General features: G+C 39.0%; 1 protein-coding gene across 1 annotated transcript in view; it reads left to right on the forward strand.

The window, feature by feature from the left end:
* The window catches only part of ARID2 (AT-rich interaction domain 2), a 102,681-nt gene that overhangs the window by 81,089 nt on the left and 1,655 nt on the right, over positions 1–19,937 (forward strand). The window contains exons 16-20 of the mRNA XM_005009952.5: positions 9,092–9,240; positions 14,322–14,460; positions 14,551–14,636; positions 17,427–17,550; positions 17,635–17,726. Of these exons, the coding sequence (XP_005010009.1) occupies positions 9,092–9,240; positions 14,322–14,460; positions 14,551–14,636; positions 17,427–17,550; positions 17,635–17,726 (590 nt within the window). The remainder of the gene's footprint in view (positions 1–9,091; positions 9,241–14,321; positions 14,461–14,550; positions 14,637–17,426; positions 17,551–17,634; positions 17,727–19,937) is intronic.

The following is a 19,937-nucleotide window of genomic DNA, read 5'->3' on the forward strand; positions in this document are numbered from 1 at the left end:
TTAAACTCAACAAGTGCTGGCTGGTGCTACTTCTTTTCTTTGTCAAGCTAGGTTTCTATGGAAAGAAAACTCTTTTAAGGTTCTGTCACCTAATTGTCAGAAATCAGGACTAACAGTTAACAGTTTTTTGTTCCTTTTTTCTTTTAAATGTATTACGCAGAGCTCTGTTTTTAAAACATCTTTAAAACCTGAATGTTTACATGTGCATTTATCAGAGAGAGACCTGTATTTTTATGATGCATTATTTAGCTTTGTTCTTGCTAGAAATGATTAGACCAAAAGGAAAGTGTCTGTCGGTAGCACTGGGAGAATACACCAGATAAATGGCAGATTTTCTGCAGCGTGGACGTATTAGCTATGCCTTGTTTTTTTACAGTGAATGTCTTTAGCTATTACACAGTTTGAATTTCTGTAATAGCTTCGCTAAGGGTTTATCTGGAATAGCAAATGGTACGGCTCTGTCTCTGGAATGGAATAGCTGTTACCTGTGGTTATGTATTCCCTGGACATGCGGCTGTCAAGAATTTGCAGCTGGGTCTCAAATGGCTACTGAGATATTCAACTTCCCAGTCTTCTCCCAAAGGAGAGGAGGGGGGTAGTACAGCTAATGATTTCCTTTGTACGAGATTACCTGTTCTGTTATGAAAACGGAGCAAAAAAAATGAAGTGAGTATTTTCCGTGCTAAAAGTTTCTTAAAGGATAGGGAAGATGCCCTGTACTTTTTTTCCCATACACTGTCATTAATACTTTCTCCATGTTTACATCTTTTCCATTACCCATACAAATAGACGTGCTGCCAGCTTGGTCTGCAATTCAGTGCAAATCTGCAGATCCAAATCTTAGCTTAATGTCTGTTTCCATGGAATTTAGCCTATTCTGTCTGGAGGATGCTCTGTCTTGCTTTCTGTCTTGCTTCAAAATGATGAAAAAACACTTCCTTTAAAATGTGTGTGTTGGCCTAGAAGCGCTACCTGGCTAGCTCTTTTTTTTCCAAAGGTGTCTGGCTGCTGCAAACAGCCATTGTTTTGCTGGAAAAGCAGATGCTAAAGTATTTCCAATATTGAGTCTGCTTTTAGGAGTAGGTTTGAGACACCCAGAAATAGTATGTAGCCTAATTCTCGCTAACTCAGTGTGGGTTTTACTAGTGACTGTTGGGTTTAGGTACTGTAAATTCATACCAAATTATTTTTTCCCTCCCATTTTGAGAGCCTTCCTCATATGATAAGCAGCTTGCTTGTCTCTGACTTGTTGAAAGGCAGCAGCTAAGGGACACTTGTTTCACTCGAACATCTGCATTGCTTTATCCTCTCTAGAACACCTAGCCTATACTTTGTCTCTTGCAGAAGAAATAGGGGAAGATGCTTCTCTCTGTAAACAGCGTGAAGTTTAGTATAAATGCAACCCATGGAAGAAAAATGGTGAGGGACAGGAAATAAAGGGATATTAGCTACAGCAAAATTACATAGCTGCTGAGGCTGTTATTATGTGATTTCCTGCTTGTCTGTCATCCTAAAATTTTATTTTAAACCAGAGTATGTATTTCAGAGAAGTGAGAAAGGAATAGAGGAAGAACATCTGTAATAAAATTTGACCACAGCAGGAAGGCTGGAAAAGGAGATGCAGAGGACAGAAGAGGGAGGAGGAGAGCGTTGCTTATGCAGCTGTAGCAGGATAAGTTGTCATGAACTGCAGAGGGGAGAAAGGGAAGATGCTTGAACCAAAGATAAGGAAAGATAAATAAAGCAGAGGAGGGGGAACAGCAAAGAGAAGGCAAGAAAAAAAGTGAAATAATTCTTCAGGGAATGTAAAAGTTCAGGTTGGTTTCATGATGTGAAGGGTACTATGAAATGGGCTGCTACTGTATGCCTGAGGGGGGAAAATGGCCTGCAACAATTACAAACTTCATGTTTATGAGACAGCCTGTATGGTGCTCTCTGCATGCAGCTAGACAAATACAGGTGTCTTCTGGGTACAGTCTGTGATGGTTCAGTGTTAATTGCATGGCAGCAGGACTGGCTGAAAAATAACTACATATATACTGACTTCTTTTGTATTTTCCTACAAAAATTGAGCCACGGGTTATGTCAGGAAAGGAATGTATGATGCACAGTGTTGGATTTTTTTTCTCTTATATCTCCATCAGTATTTGGTAAGCCCTTGAAATGTGGCCTTGTGAGGAGACAGAGTTGGCACTTTACTTTCTTAGCTTTCTTTTATTTTATTTCTCTGTTTTTGGTTCCTGGATTATGGCTTTCCTGAGGCATTGTGCTGGTGTGGTGGATGAAAAGGAAAAAGAAATGAGTAATTACCTACCTGTGTACTTTTTCTTTTCCATTTTTTCCTTACTCCTCTTCTAACTCCTCCGAAGCATCTGTTGAACATAACCACGTTGGTTTACCCCAATGGGTTTGTGTTTTGAAGAAGCGCTCTGATATTATGCCAGGTTTCTACGAGTGAGTGAATCAGATGTGAATTGCCTGATCTGGCTTTTTAAGTAATCACTTCCCTGCTCATCACTGTCATCCCCTCGTAAACAAAGCATCCCTGTTTCTCTCCTGGCCGCCCACTTGAAACGTGCTTGTGTGGAAATTTAGGTGGCAAAAACCACGTAAGCGTTGCCTTAACTATTTGCTCCTGCTCTCCGTTGATTGGGAAGCTGAGAATTACCATGCAGCAGAAAGCAGGTGTGTAGCCCCAGGAGGTGTAATTCATTCCTAGTCACAGAGCAAATGAGTTTCTCAGCTGGAAGTACCGAAATACAGAATCTCTGCGCTGTTACTGCTCTTTGCTTGTGAGGCACACTGTTGCAAGCAGACTTAAACCTTAGCAGTTGAGCAACAAGAAAAGAACATTTGCTTTAGTGCCTTCCCAGCCACCTGACCCCTGCCTCGTGCTCAAGTCCTGCTATGTTCATCTTCAGCTTGTGTTGCCTTTTAATATATTCCATTGTCCTGAGGAAGCTAAACATGAACATTTCAGTAATATTTAACTGTAAATTCCACGATATGTAATAATTAACCATTTAATGTTAATGTAAACTTATTTACATAAGTGTTTGCACATACAGGTGATGGGTGAAGAAAAGCCGAGTGCTTTGAAGCTGCACAGAGCTCTGCATGTCAGCAGGGCCCCGTGACACTGGCACGCAGTGTGTGCTCCTGCTGGAGGTGCAGTAGGCCTTCAAATAGGGCAGACATCATGCTAAAATAGTTATCCATGAATCCATAAAGAGAATGGCAGTGTTGGCTCTGTGAAATGGAGGTGCAGGCTGTTTCTGGCCCCAGACCGTGGGGTTTTGTTGCTCCTAGCAGACATGCAGCTCTTGTGCCCAAATGGAGGAGCTCTTGTTTGTGAAATACCTTAGGGTGTTTTGTAAACAATCCGTTCTGGTTAGTAGAAACCTCTGAGCTTTCAGTTTTCACAGATACACAGGACTTCCTTTTTTTTTTTTTTTTTTTTTTTTGCCAATATCTCGATCTAAAGCCATTCAGTCTAGAGATAAAATCTCCTTCTCCTTACTTGGAATAGGCTCAAGTACCTGATCTGCAAGTGGACTGTGCAGGTGTTAAGAGCTTGCATTTGTGTAGTAGAGTTCAGTGCAAACCATACTTCAGTGACAACGTCATAGCCTCACAGAATGGCTTGGGCTGGAAGGGACCTCAAAGCCCACCCAGCTCCAGCCCCCTGCCATGGCAGGAACACCTCCCACCAGACCAGGTTGCCCAAAGCCCCATCCAGCCTGGCCTTGGGCACCTCCAGGGATGGGGCACCCACAGCTGCTCTGGGCAGCCTGTGCCAGGGCCTCGCCACCCTCACAGTAAAGAATTTCTTCTCAATGTGTAATAGAAACCTACCCTTGTTCAGCTTAAATCCATTACTCTTTGTCCTATCCCTACACTTCCTGATAAGAGCCCCAGCTTTCCTGTAGTCCCCTTTTAGGTACTGGGAGGCTACAATGAGGTCTCCCCAGAGCCTTCTCTTTTCCAGGCTGAACAACCCCAAACTCCCTCAGCCTGTCTTAATAGGAGAGGTGCTCCAGCCCTCTGGTCATCCTTGTGGCCCTCCTCTGGACTCAGTCTAACAGCTCCATGTCCTTCTTGTGTTGGGAGCCCCAGAGCTGAACACAGCACCCCAAGTGGGGTCTCACAAGAGCAGAAGAGAGGGGAGAATCACCTCCCTCGCCCTGCTGGCCACAGTGCTGGTGATGCAGCCCAGGTACTGTTCAGCCATTTCAATGCAGAAAGATGTGTGAGAGAGCAAAATATTAAGAGGATCTTTTGTATTGTTTTAAAGTTTATCTATAATAGCAATGTGTAGGGTAGGTAGTAAAATATATACTAAAAAAAAATCGTAGTTTGAAGTGTTGCAATACAATACAGTACTCAGCTGTAAGCAAAATTTTAACAGCCAGTCTTAAGTGTAGACTCTAAAAATAATGTGTTTTTTTATTATTATTATTATTACTTTTACTTTGCTTAAATTGTAATTCTTTAAAGACTGCTGTCAAAAGATTTTCTTCAAAATGAACTGGGGGAGTGACCAAACAACTGTCTCTCAAGTCAGCATCAGTGACATAATTCAAGGAATGTGCTTGGAGAATAATGTAGCCAGCATTGTTAATCTTGGCTACCCATCATGTTTATCTCCCCTGCAATATATTCTTGTTTCCATTGGCCCAGGGAGCAAGATGGGAAACCATTCTTTAAAGCATCCTCCTCTGTGTTTAATCACCTGTGCCAGGTTCTTGATGAGGCCAGTACCTCGTTCCTGGCCTTTGTGTGGTCAATTCAGAAGTGATGCTGTTATCCTGAAGAAATGACTGTAGTAAAAGGCAGCTGGCAAAGTAAAGGTAAAATTAAGATTAATTAAAGTTAAGGTAACTGCGGAAAAAAAAAATCTCAATATTTTTTTCTTCACTTTTTAATTTCTACTTCAAAGAATTCTTCGTGTCTGAAGTCCCAGCTCTCTATCGTACAGGAATCGCAGTTGCTGGACAAAGAAAGAAGCTGCTTTCTTGGCAGGGCCTGTGCCTGAGCCAGAACCTGCCGTGCTGGGAGGTGCACTGCAGGGACCCTGATGGTTCTCACGAGGGCAGCTCCAGTTCAGCTAGGCTTGCTAGCTGTGCTTCAACATTTGCCTTCTGCTCTGAATCAAAGCACGCTTCTGGTAACAGGGACATGGTGCTAGGAGGCCCTGTCTGGCTCCAGCCACGTCAAGTCAAGCTGAACGTGGGACAGCGTCTGTTCCTGAGAACAGAACTGGCCTGTAAAGCAGAGAGCTGCCTTTACCCAGCACTGAACCTGGGCTCAGGCAGGTCACGGCTGGTGCTGTGTTTGAAATGTCCTTCATCAGCAGTGCAGGTGAAGAGCCCACGGGTGATGAAACAGTGACCGCAGTTGTTTTTTTTCTGCTATCTTTAGTATATGGTCAGTATATTCTTCTGAGAAAAACCATTGAAGACCAGCAGTCTGCACAGCTCAGTTTTACTCAGTGGACAGTGAAGTTACAAACCCCTAACTTTCAGCATTCAGACTTGAGCTTTTGCATCTGTACACCTGTTCTGCAAGCTGAGAGATGTTCCTTGAGTTGAGATCTTGCTGCAAAGACCCAGGTAATCAACAACAGGGAATGCAGCAATGCTCCCATGAAGTGTATGAAGAACATGCTGTCTTAGGGGTTGCTCGCAAAGGGCAATAAAAGAAGGAATCAGTTTGTCAGAGAATGGTATTTCTGTGCCTCTCTAAAAAGCTGCTTCAGGTTCTTTGTGCGATGTCTTAGCTGCTTTAACACAGTGTGTGGTGTTGTAGGGCTCCCAGATCATGGCAAACACAGTTACCAGGTCAGTTTGCGTGGAACTAATGGTAATTTGGGGCAAACTAAGTGGCTTAGATCATTTGAGTTGGGAACTCCCTAAACATGGATTCATTCCTTATATATGTGTACATGTAATACAAATACTGTGTGTTTAGCTGCTCTGCTTTAGTTAGGATTTAGTTTCTCAAAAAGTTGTGGACTTATATCTTGTATAAGGACCCACAAGTCCTTAAAACGGCATTCAGTGATCTGTGAAAGTGGTTTCATGACCTGGCTATGCATTTCAAACGAGAGCTAGGATGCTGATGCTAGAGGTACTGTGCAGTCCTGGTGTCCAGTGAGGTTTGATTTGCAGAAGTGCTAAGTGGTGTCAGCTGCTAATTGTGATCGTGGAGGGAGCTCGCCTGGGTATAGAAAGAGGCTGTAAAACTGTCAGGTGTGCTGGAGTACTGGGCAGTGGGTTTTGTGAGGAACCTGGAATTATTTCATGTTGTTGCTAGTGGAGGGAATCTTGTGAAATACCTGATGACATGAGGAAACTTCTTTCTATGGTACTTCCCTGAGAAATAATTTATTAGAGGGGGTGAAATGCTATACTTAGTTCATTAACGCAGAGAACTAAGTTTGCATAGTCATTATGTATCAGTACTGTAAAGAAGGTATCACATAGCAAGTATTTCTAGGTGCGTGCTGGAATAAAGGAGTTTCACACCCGAGGTCAGTGATTTCCAGCGTATCGTGCATTATTTAAATCAACACATGAAAATAAAGCAGGGGAAAAAAAATAAAAATATGAGTATTTCAGGTCTCTGGAATGAAGAAAGGAAAGCTTTACGATGTTCAAACACAGAATTTTTGTTTCTAAAATAAGACCTAGGAAAACAAATGCGACTTCCCTTCCTCTGTTGATGTATAGAATATAATCAGCCCAAATGATGGACGGGCAACACATTGGACTTGCTCGTGGGTGTTGTAACCAGCTAATGCTACAAGTTGGAACAAAGTTACCCTACTCCACAGTGCAACAGTAATAAGAGAACACTAAACAACAATTATCTTATATGTTTCTTTTCAGTCTACCAGCTTTGTATTTTTTTTTCCTCATAGAAGACTAGGGCAGGAAGGAATTGGAGGGAGGGAATTGATTTTAACTTTTTGTCCTGAAAATTGTTTCCCTTTCCGAATTCTTTCATTTGCAGCGTTTAACATTTTGTATTAAATATCTCAGCTCTCCTTATTTAAAATAATACCATCTCATTAAAAAATTGTTTAAGACCTTAGAATACCACTAGGAGAGCTTGCCAGGAAAACCCTTGAGAAAATTCATAATTCTGGATTAATTGCAGGGTTTGCGTAGAATGGAGTAAATAATACACGAACCACGCATTGAGTGATGTGAATTAAATGAAATCCTGAATTAATTCAGTAATCTCACTCTCTTCAGCACATTAAATGAGCCACAAGTTCTGTGGGGATAAAAAGTTGCACAAAGACCATCGTTATGTACTGACAGGAGGATGCTGAGTGAAGTCTGCAAAACGAGCTGTGCTGCTGACTCTCGAGGATTTGACTTTCAGCTTCACTTTAAAAACGCCTCGTTAAAGGGAGGTGGATCCTAAAAGGGGGTGTGCCCGTGTGTACCTGTGTTAAAAAAGACATTGTGAAAATTCATTTCCCAATCTGTTAAAGGGCTTAGAGATCTTTGAGTGAAAATAATTGCAGAGTCCAAAACAATTTGTATTTATGACTAATGGGCTCAAGTCTCTTCTTGCAGCTTTTCTCATACACCAGCAACAGGCATCCTGTAATAGTTGTGCTGTGCTCTGGAGTTTCGCTGAGTTTTTGCCTCTTGTTTGTCAGGATTTGTGCTTAGACGTGGGGGTATTTTGGTTTTGATAAGACTTTTTCTGCTGTCCTTTTGGCTATGTTATTATAGCTAATAATGTGTTGTAAGGAGGGACTCTACCTTGGGAGAGTTTTGGAGAGCAGCAGCAAGAAAACTTAGGAGCAGTTTCCAAAGACATGTCAGAAGTTGCACTTAGCTGTTTCTTTGCAGTTAAAATCTGCAGCTGTTCAGGAACAGAGCTGTAATGATGTCAATGCGGTGTTGGGTGCACCACTTGAAAGTGGATTTTAAAGTGGTTTTATTTGAGCTCTTGAACAGCGATGCATTCCTTTTCTGTCAGAAGGGAATAAAACAACTTCTTCGCTAGACAGTATTCAAAAGCTTAATATTTTTACTGTCCTCCTTCTTATAAGTGCCTGGCCAGCCAGAGACTTCTAGGAAAAAGGAAGAAGAGAATCAGTATTCTAAAGTAAACAGTGTTCCAAAGTGGGGCAATCAGCATTCGGTATTTTTATTACTCAGAGGGGAGGGGGAAGGGAAAAAAAAACACACAAAAACACACATTGAGTTTGAACTTTGTAGTTGACTTAAGATATTTTTTATTTAATGTTAGAATAAGATCCTCATAAAGTTGTGAGAAAGCAAGGGGAACATCTTTTTGAGCTGTTTGTATTTCACTGCATGCAAGTAGCACAGCATGTTTAGATGTTCTGGTGTGTTACATAAAGGGACGTGCAGATTTACAAGAGCTTAATTATATCATTTGCAAAGTTTTGAGGGGAAAAAAAAAGTCATGGTTTGAGCCAACTGGTCTTTTATAGTGGTTTTGGTTTTTTTTCAGCATTGTTGAGTTTACCTTTTGTTACGTACTGTGTAACACAGACTGATGTGTACTAATGAGATGCTTCAAGAATTCCACAGCTGCAGCATGTGAAACCATTTCATCAAAGAGCAGTTTTAGATTATCAGTGCTCATCTTACTTTTTAGCAACATTTTCTACTACATTAAATGGGAAAGCAAAGTAATCCCTATGTTGATGATACTACAACCCCTTGTGTTTGCAGTTTTTCTTTAAGAACAAATAAAGCGTTTGCAAAATAAAGAGAACCTTTCTTCCACTGGTGCCCTTGAGAAATACCTTTGCATTCATAATTCTGTATTTGAATGTGGGCATAAGATGTAGTAGTCTGAATGCTAGAAAATTCTGCATAAATAATAACAATAAAGTAAAAGCTGTAAAAAGTGTAAAAGTTGTATCTATCCCTCTTTATTATGTCTGTTAATGCTTATTTGGAGATTAAGCTGTTAAAATCTGAAAAATTGTTGGTTGATTGAAACATAGAACAAAAGATCTTTGAGCAAACAGTAAACTGTATGTCCTGTCTTGTTATATGCCCTGTTTAAAACTGTGTTTTAACCCTTTCTGCAGAGCACACCTGCGACGTCAATACCAACAGTGCAAGTACAAGGCCAGCAGATCAATTTGCAGCCACCTTCATACACTGCAGCAAGTCAGCATGCAGAGCAAATGAAGAAACCTGGACAGAACTTCATGTGTCTGTGGCAATCTTGTAAAAAGTAAATTACTCTTTTATTTAACTAAGTTCTACTAATAATTAGCTGATGCTTGTAAAGTTATATGACAAGTTCTATCCATTTTGTTTCCTTAAGGTACCTTATACGTGGTTAATAGGGAAAAGAACAAGTGAAAAATGTTGAGGGGATGGAAGAGTGCAAGTCATTTAGCTGCTTTCAATTATACTTCAGAACATAAAGCATATTTGGTGGCTTTCTTTTAATATATTGGTTCTTCAGTTATAAATAATATACTTCCATGTAGTTGAGCAAGAAAAAATAATCCTAGCTCTGATGCTTGTTCTCTGTGTTGCAAATAGAAAAATAGTGACTGTACTCCAGTTACAAATAATATCTAGACGTTATTTTATGTATCCATCCTTTAATATATTTCCTGTGTTTCCAGTTTTGCAAGAGCAGGGTGTTGCAATTCTTTGTCCTGGTCAAAGTCTTGTTTAGGTTATGACTAATTTTAGTTGTTATGGTGCCATTTGTGCACCACGGGACTCCTTGTCCCACAAGGAAGTAAAAAGGCACTTAGCCGTAAGATTGGACAGCAATGATTGGACTTGTTGGATTTGCTGTTTTTGTCCATTAGAAAGATACTTTTATTTAGAAAAAAAAGAGGGGTGAGCTAACAGAGTTTTGGATACTGATTTTTAAAATAACATTGGTTTGTGAGCCTGAGAAGTTCTCAGTGAAGGATACAGACTTCTGAAACAAAGGCAGTTGTCAAATAGCCACTTTGAAAACAGTGACAGAAATTAGGTAAGTTTAGAATGGGCAAGAAAAAGGATGAGACACTTTGTAGTTGTAGGACAAGACGAAGGGAGCATAAAGATGAGCTGATTTGACAGAAAGCTGGTGTGTAGACATTCAGAAAGTAGGAATGGAACTATGAAAAAATTAGAACTGTTGGAACTAATGGTGAAAATGAGGCATTTGAACAAAACTTAGAGGAGGAATACTGAAGGACAGTTAATTTGTAGACCCATTAAGTTGTAGGTTCTGTTTCTTTCATTCCTTACAAACAATTAAAAGACCATTAAGTCAATGCCAAGATATATGGATTTTATGTAAGATTCTGGCTGGTACTATAGATATCTACTGTGGCTTTTTAAAATCCTTGCCTTAATTTCACCTTAAAAGTGATTTTTGTGTCTTTGGTAGGTGACACTTCTCTATGTAAGAAATGTATGTAAGCCTATAGAATAAATACAGCTGTAGATCCATACTCACTAGCTTCACAATCGATGCATAAATACCTTTGTTGTTAGAAGAGTGGATATACTGGGATAGAATTGAAAATCTGGGAGTATTTCCTAACAGAATCCTTGGCAGTTTATACCATCTTGAAGAGTTTGAATTACAGTTTTGAAGCATAAGCTAGTCACCAACTTTCTTCTATGTCTTCAGTCGTGTAGGATGAGTTGTGTACAATTGAAGCGGCATCTAGCCGTGGAACAAGCTGATGTCATGTGAACTAAGATGTACATACGTGCAGACAAATCTTGGGGCAGGAGGAGGAACAATACAATTATCAGTCTTTTTCCAAGTCTGTTTTAAGGTATTATTCTGGTAATTTTTCCTGAAACTGGAGTCGAGAGCTACAGGGTCAATATTTTACAAGTTGATCTCTGCCTTTTATTTCAATGATACTGTACTTTTGCTTTAGTTTCTCCTGTAGTTACTATACTGGTTTTTGTTCGTAGTTGTCCCGTTACTTTTAAAGCCCTCAGAGATTTTGCATTGTTAAAATCTAGTCCTTGTGGTACACATCTCTTTTTCTTACACTGATTTTTAAATATTTATTTCAGCCCCAGCCTAAAAAGAGTTTTGACAAATCTTACACTCAGCATTGTTAGTGGTGAAGAAAGAATCAAAATGTTAAGTTAGCAGCTTAATCATATGCGTATTGCTTATGCATATTCTTTCAACAGCTTGATAAAAATCAGCAGCATCGAATCTCCTGTAGGCTTCCTGTTTCTAATTGCCATAAAAATCTGGAACTGCCACCCATTATTGAGAGTTACACTGAAAACAGCTACAATCTTTGCTGCTGCTATTGTTGTTTAAGCAGGAAATAAGTTTCTTTTGAGTGAGTTATTAGCCTGCGTGTTACTTCTGCATCCAATACTTGGATTCATGTTTGCCTAGCCCTTAGGTATTAAGCAGGCAGGTTTATCATTGTGATACCACTGTGATTAAACAGTGCTTCTTTTGTGGTATTCATGGTTTGCCAGGAAGATAGGACAGTGGATCAATTTGACGGTCATTTACCCTTGTGTTCTGTGAGCATGTCTGTTAGTTTTATTCTCACAATATAGTAGCATTAAGTGTTCCTTCCTGTCTGCATTGCAGGAGGCAGTGAAGGCCCTCAGAAACATTTTATTGACAGTCACAATAAATGTTGATAAGCAGGATTCCAAAGGTGTGGTTGTTTTTGCTGGCTTCTCTTGCTTTGTTTTTGAATTTAATTTGGAAGCGTTATACCAAGAGGTTGGTACCTCACCCTACAGAGTTTGATGTATATGACCTGTACGTTACACGGTCCTCATTACTCGTAGTATCTGAAGACCACAACGAGATCAGGCCCAGCTATATGCAAATACTCGTAACGATCAGCCTCTCCCAGATGAGTTCTGGTTCGGTATCTGAAGTGGAGGTAAAGCTCTGAAAGCTGTCAGCATGCTGCTTTGCATTATGGTTGGTACAGAAAGTAGGTGTTTTCCTTTGAAGTTCAGCTGTCTGCAAGTGCTGCTAATTGTAAGCAGGTTAATTTAAAAGCTGTTACTTTGTTTCACAAGTAGGCAGGAGATGTCTGCTCTTAAATTGCTTTATATTTAAAAAATAAATTGGAATTGCTATCGAATCTCCACTGCCTGTCAGATCAGCTATTAGGTCTGTGCAGCAGCTGAACAGAATGATGGAGAAATTAAGTGTGAAACGAAGAGTTTAGGCTCAACTGACCATATTCTCAGTACTTAAGGTTTTTTATTACTATAGCGAAATGTTGATTTAAGGCTTATGAATAAATAGATATTTCTTTTCTGAATAAATTTTAAATTTTGCAAACTAGTATTATAGAGTCTGACTATGCTGCCTAAGTTATTGAATAGAATTTTGTACTGCCAAAAGTAGTTTTTCCTCACAAAGTTGTAGTAAATCTGAATCTTTTTAGATCACTGCTTGAAGTATAGCACTGAATGCATTATAGAGTGAACAAACAAACACTGTTGAAATGGTGAGGCTTTAAGAAAAATAAAGCTGTGTTGAATAAAGTGTTTCAAACTACATTTGGGGTTTCATTTATGCCAGGAAATTTGTTTCATCCATGCCAGGGATTATTCATAAAGTGCTAGACTTAAGTTTATGTACTGACTTTCTCCTTTATTGTGGAAAGATGTCTCTTTTCTCTGAAAGATCAGCTTTTGCTGTTGAGCGAATGTAGATGTAAAACACTGTATATTCATTGTATTTTCTGTTTGGACCAACAGCACGAGGCAGGTATTTCTTCCCAGCTTCCATTCAGTAACAGCTGGGATGGAAAAGATGGATTTTCTTATTTTTATTTTTTAAGAAAGCGATATTTATTGCTATGTGGAAGGTAAATGCTGAATTACAGGCGGTTATTGCAGTAGGATTCAGTTTATAACAAAGGTTTGTCTTTGCATGAAATGAGCCCTTTGACACTGCAAATACGTTTTGTGTTAATTGAAACCGAAATGCTAGCATGTGAATTGGAGTGGCTGAGGTGGGGGCGTTTCCTCTTCGGTAAGACTGCTGCAGTGGTGGCCTCCATCCAGCAAAGGTGTGAAGGCTGCGGGTGGTAACGACTCCCCAAAAGGCAGCAGCTGCGTTACCAGGCCTATTCTGTCAAGCCTTAAGCACGTGGTCATGAACTGGGTTACTTGAACTCAAACAAATTATAAGTGGCAAAGTACTTCTTTTCTTTTGGCCATTTTTTTTGTTTCTTGAAGTAGGAGATGTAATTTGTGATGCTTGAGTTATATTTTAAAATATATCTAGGCTAAAAAGAAAAATCTTAGTCATCCCCAGTTTTCATTTTGTATGTTTTGAAATACACTGAGTCTACATTACCATCTAATAGACAACAAAAGATGTGTTATTTTAACACACGTGACAATTTGAAAATGCAGATCTAGGAACTGTTGAGGTGTCATTCAAAATGAGCTGTAATTTTTCTATCATGCTGACATGGAAGAAAATCCTTATCAGGCAAAACAGGCTTTCACCAAATAGAACATCAAAAAAAAAACATTATGTACACATTATATACACTCCTGAGTATTACAGGGCCAGGCTTAGTACAACTTCATCTCTTATGTTGATGCAGAAGCACTTTGTTTGCTGAAGTATCTAATGCCGTATGCTTTGGGGCTGTGGGGATGCAAAGCGCTTTGTTTGACATTTTGGGAAGTCATTTAAAAATAGAGGTTTAAGTGAATATGTTGAAAGGGGTCATATAAGTTGACATCTTCCAACTTCTGTGTGTATCAGGAAATGTCATCTATTCATTTCCTTGATATTTAAAATTCAGGTGCTAAAAAGCACTAATTTTACACTGATCCCTTATTCTCCACCAGTTTTATCAAGCATGAAGTATTGAGAGTAAATAGGATGAATTGTCTGTATCCCATTTCTCCAAATTAAAGTTCGTATAAGGTCCGAGTATGACTGCCAGTAAAGAAGGAAAACAGAAAAAAATAATACATGAAATCCACATTTTTAGCACTTGTAGTTTTGTACCTTGTTTTATTGTATTGCAAAGAAGTTACCTGTTGCAGTTAAGATGCATTTTTTGAGTAAAATTAAAAAAAAAAAAAAAAAAAAAAGATATTTCAATTAGATTCAGCAAAACCATATTGCTATTTATTGGTAGCCCACTGATTATATATATACGTGCTTTTTCCATTTAGACGTTTAGACTTTCTCATTTATCATTTCATGTTTTCTTTCAGAAAAATAAAAATGTGTAGCCAGTATGGGTTATATTTGTGATAGTTGCCTTTTATCGTTAACTGAAAAAAAACTTTAAATTTTCCTTTCTCGTCTTTTTGTAGGTGGTTTCAAACACCATCACAGGTCTTCTATCATGCAGCAACTGAACATGGAGGAAAAGATGTCTACCCAGGGCAGTGCTTATGGGAAGGATGTGAACCTTTCCAGCGGCAGAGGTTTTCCTTCATTACCCATTTACAGGTGCAGATTTTCTTTCGCATACTACTTCAGAAAACAGTAAGGATTTCATGGGAAAATTTCACACACACTCTTCCTTTTTTCCCCAAACAGGATAAGCATTGTTCCAGAGATGCTTTGCTTGCAGGACTAAAGCAAGATGAACTTGGACAAGCAGGAAATCAGAAGCCTCCCAATAAGTAAGAGACCTGAGCCTCCTTAGCAATAGAGAAAATAAGAATATTAGAAATCATTGGAAGAATTTGTGTGTTTATAACTTGGTTTATCAGGTGAAACTGATAAAAGTCCATAACAGTAATCAAATTTGAAGTCCACTGCATTAAGAGAAGATAGGCAAAAGAGGGAAAAGATTTTGATGTGGGAGACATGGTCACAGTTACCATTAAAAGAGCAGGTAGTCCCTTAAGGTATGTTTGTCAGCACTCAGTAGTGAACATTGTTCATAATGTACTCTACTGATTTTTTACAACTGGGCAGCATTTTATTGTAACAGAAAGGTGGTTGTAATGCAAATGGAAAGTAATTTGCTGTGTACAGTTGTGTTCTTTCATTCAGCTGAGTTGTCTTACAACTTGCTGTGTTCCTTCCAGTTTTATGGTCAAAATTTGGGCTAATTTGATTCAGGTACTCTTACAATAAACATCATTTTAAACAAGTTGATCAAGATAAATACCATGACCTCTAGGTCTTCTTATTTTGTGCTGCTACCTGGATTCAGGTTTGGCTCTCCTTTTTCCCAGAGTTTTTTCAGCCATCTGGAATAAATACTACAGAGTGTGATACGTTTCTGTAGTGTTTTGGGGATGGTTATGTTACTGTTGGAGTTATTCAGGGCTCACTTACTTGTATAAGTGTATTAAGACCAGGGCTTTGTGAGTAACTAACTGGACTTTCTTTGTTGCAAGCCAAAGTTGTGATTACTTGGTAATCACAGGCAGACCGTGATGTAGATAGTTAAATTGCTACCGAGCTGCTGGAGGCAGCAGAGAGAGAAAACAGAGTATGAAAGCTGAGAAATTTAGTTTGTTCGTATATAAAAAAAATAAAAATCCCCAAACTTCTCAGCACAGACTTATGGTTGCATTATAGTGCCTTGTTTCATTACACTAAGCAGCTTTCAGACCTCTGAAAACCACAAAGTGAAGAATGATGGTAATATAGTCTTAAATGCATGGTAAGTGGGAAGCATAGGGCTGATGATACAATCTAATAGTATGATGTGGTTTTAACTCTGCCATTTCAGAAAAGTTTCATCATATAACACATCCAATAGCTCTGTTCCTGCAGGGTTCTTTAGGATTGGCAGATAGGTGTATTAGGAGAAAAAAAAAAAAAAAAGGCTTTCATACATGCCCTCTTGTAAGGCAGAATTCCCTAATTAGGTCAGCGTAGGTGGTTGTGTGAGCTATCAAAAATGTTCTTCATGTAGCATGGGAATGAGGAAACTTTAATCATAAAGTGAATGATTTGATATTAATTTCTGATATTAAATTGATAACATAATTAAGAAATTTTAGAACTCCAGACGTTCTTGAGATGCATATGTGCATGGAGACACAAGTCGGTCTACTTGAGGTCTGAGTAACTCTTTATAGACCCTTTTTTCCAAAATCAAAAGAGAAGGCAATCCATATTCATTGCAATTGCCCCTTTTCAGTATTTCTAGAATCAAGGCAAAAGTACTTCAACTTTCTAGATCCTATTATGATAGCTGTTGAAGAGAGACATTTGGAACAGCCTCGGTTCCTTGTTCTTCACAATATAAGAAAAACAACAATGTTCCAGGAATTAAAAAGGAAGATCAATAATTACTGTGCTGCAGTCTTCTATAAGCATATGTCATTTCCCAACAGTTCCTTAATTCAGCCCCTGCCCTTCTCTTTTTTCCTTTGTAAAGACTTTCACTTCTCTTTGCTGGAAGGTGCCTCAGTATCCTAATATTCTTACAGGTTGGCTTTAATTAAAAAAAAAAAAAAAAAGAAAGACAAACACATTTACATTTGATTTATACTACCTTTGCAAGCTCTACCTTGTTTTTAGTATGTTGATATGTTCTACCCAGGGTACTACTTGGGGTTCTGGTACCCTAGTTTTACTAGGGTACTAGAATATTTCTAAGTTTATGGAAGTGATATTTCACCACTGATACTGCAGTCATCCCTTGATGATATTATGACACTTAAAGACTTACTTATTAAGTTGCACACTTACGCATTCTAAACTCCAGTTGTATGGCTCATTTCAATGTTTCACGTGGAAGAATTTTGACTTCAGTGTTCATACTGAAAATTGAGGATTTGCTTTCACTATCTTTATTTGTACCAGCTTTATAAAATACCCTGAGTAAGTTCTTAATCTGTTTGAAAGCTGCAGTAACTGGTTTTACAGATGTTCGGTATGATTTAACAATTTAGTGTTTTATGTCTTAGATCATAACTTGGATCATGTTGCCTTACATTGCTTACTAAGCACAGCTAATACGTGTTTTATATTGTCTCAGTGTTTAATGGTCCTAGCTGTGTCAAGTTTTAAACAGCTATATTTTTAGGACAGTCCTGCCCCAATCTCAGATGATGTTTGTATAGCCATTATCACTGTTCCTGTTATATTCTATGTAATAAAACGTTCCTTTAAGTAGGTACACTTCAGGAAAGTAGCTCTGTCATTAGTACAATATGTTATTACTTTCCATCACAGATGTCATTGGTGATGAGCAGTACTTCTTCAAGAATGGTCAGGTTTTTTTTCCCCACACAAAATAAAGCTTATGACTCTTCTGATGGCTTTGCAGTAAGGTTTCTCGCTGTGGAAAGAAAAGACAAATTGCATATCAGCACCAAAAATTAATGGATCTTTCTGTCTCTGTTCAAATAGATTAAAAAAAAAAAAGTTGTAAAAATATGTTTTCAGAATTGTTAGTTTATCAGAAAGTGGTGTAAAGTTTATTAATTCTTTCTTTGCTAATGTAGGCCGCCAGCTGTAGGGGGTACTCCTGCTGCTCCCAGAGCACAGAAGGCCATTGTGAATCATCCAAGTGCTGCCCTAATGGCGTTGAGGAGGGGATCAAGAAACCTCGTCTTCAGAGATTTCACAGTAAGTATTGGTTGACTCAAGTATTAGATATTAATTATTACCTACTACTATGGATCTTTAACATTTTTTTCTTTCCTTTTATAGGATGAAAAAGAGGGACCAATAACTAAACACATCCGATTAACAGCTGCCTTAATATTAAAAAATATTGGTAAATATTCAGAATGTGGTCGCAGGTAAGCATCATACAATTCTTCTAATACTAGTGGGCAGTGTTGCTTTTGTTCTGTTAGGAACCAAACAATAGGTAGTATTTACTTAGCCTTTAAAAAAAGAACACCACTATGTGTATTGACAGTACAGTTTCTTTATTAGTTCCTCAGTGCTTAGTTCCCCATGCAACTGCTCGGCATCATCTTATCTAAGATAGTATTTGTGATCCAGACTTTGGAAATTTGGTAAATTTGACAAGTTAAATTTTTGGAGATGAGATAATTCTTTGCAGTGGGTCTGTCCCTTTTTCTCCCAAAGGCAGTACTGCATGGCTCTGAAAATTAATTCTTCTGTAAGGAACTTCCCATTGACCGTACGCTTTTATCTCAACTTGAGAAAGGGGTGAATGATCTTAGGTGAAGTTTTTATTGGGTTGTGGAGTGACACGCAGTTGCATTCCGTGTTCGGTGCTTCTCTGTTACTTTTCCCTCCAAAGTCAGGTTAATTCTAATGAGTGACTCAGTCAGCTTTTCTCTGGCTTGTAGAAGATCCTTCAGTAAGTAAATGGCACAATACTGACTTGTGGTACCAAGCAGGAAATGTTCTTTGTGATGCAGGAGTATTTACTGTGCCAGCAATCACCATGTGTTTCACTTCCTATTTCTCCAAGAATTTACAGGCTGAGTGTTTTCCTGTTTTTGCTTTGTATTGTTTCACAGCTTCATCATAGGGGAAGTAATTATTTCTAATGAGAATCTGTTAAAGTTACTTTCTTCTTCAAAAAACTGTTATGAAAGGATATTTTCTCAGTTCTACTGGGTGGGGAGGTCAGGTCAGGGTTAGCAGTCTTGGTACTGGTTGTAGAACTCCTGTTGTCTTTGGCTGTCTGAATGGGGGTTGTAGTGAAGACAGAGCCAAACTCCTCTTCAACAGTATGGTGAAAGGCTAAGGGGAAGCAGGCAGAAGTCACACCAAGGGAAAATCCAGTTAGGTATTGTGAATTAAGAGTGGTCAAACATTGCAACAAGTTCCCCAAAGAGGCTGTGCAATCCTTGTCCTCTCATTCAAAACCCAGCTGGATATAATTTTGAGCAGCGCCATCCAGCACTTGGCCCTGCTTTGAGCAGGAATGGGACCACATAACTTGAGAGGTTCCTTGTAACCTGAGTTAGTTTATGATCTCAGTGGTCCCATGCTTAAGAAAACTTTAAAAGCTTAGATCTTTATCTATAATATTCATTAAGTATTTTTGTAGCACTTTCCTAATGATTAATTGTGAATGTTCACGTGTCTTCCAGTGTTAGAGAAACACAAAAAGTTCCGTTAATTAAATCAAACATGGAACGAGTTTTGCTGTGAACCTTACCACTGGCAGCATCATCAAGTATTTTCCTCTACCAGGTCCATGTAAATACACGCTGTATACCCATCACAGTTGTAGTGTTCCATGTGTTGAGGGTCTTTGAGGGACTTTCTGTGCTGTATTATACCCATCTCTTACACAGGTGTTGGTGTTAGGCTTGTGATCTAAGCACTCAGTTTCTTTCACAGGATATGAACAAGTAGCTACTGAATGAAAGAAGACTCAGTCTTCCCTGACAGCTTTGCCTCATTCATTGTTTTTGTTCTGAGCACTGTCTGATTTTATGCTAGTTTCTGCCACTGCTGCCTGTGGTCATGAGGGAAGGTGCCTGTCTCTGGGGCAGGGTCTTCCCTTCTGACGGTCTGCTGGGAACTGTGAATCTTCAGCAGAGCAGCAGGGTAGGTAGCTGTGGGCAGAAGCTTAGTTACTGGACCAGAATTAGCCTGAATCATCTCCTTAGTTTGTTGTATCCCCACTTCAGTTATTTTTACTTAAGGCTAGCAAGTTCAGGTACTGCTACCCATGTAGCTAACAGAGCCAAACCTGCTTCAGGACTGACCCAATTTCTTCAGCAGGTAGTGTTTTGTCCTGGACTCTGCTGGGTACCTCAGTGGTAGCAACCATGATAGCTAGTTTGGAACAACAGTGTGGGGAGATGCTTTTAGTCTGAGATACAGGATTTTGTTTTGTCTGTGCAAATCTCTCTTTGCTTTCATCCTCCCTGTCCCACCTCTTTATAACATTGCAGGATTTTGAGCTCTTGTGGCCTGTAATAGCTTCTCAGAAGTAATTACGTTAATTGTGTGATTTGAAGTGAAAACTCATGCTTTACAACATTTTAAAGGCATTTCCTTTTCAGTGAAAAGACTCA

This window comes from Anas platyrhynchos, chromosome 1, assembly GCF_047663525.1.
Source record: "Anas platyrhynchos isolate ZD024472 breed Pekin duck chromosome 1, IASCAAS_PekinDuck_T2T, whole genome shotgun sequence".
NCBI classification, from domain to species: Eukaryota; Metazoa; Chordata; class Aves; order Anseriformes; family Anatidae; genus Anas; species Anas platyrhynchos.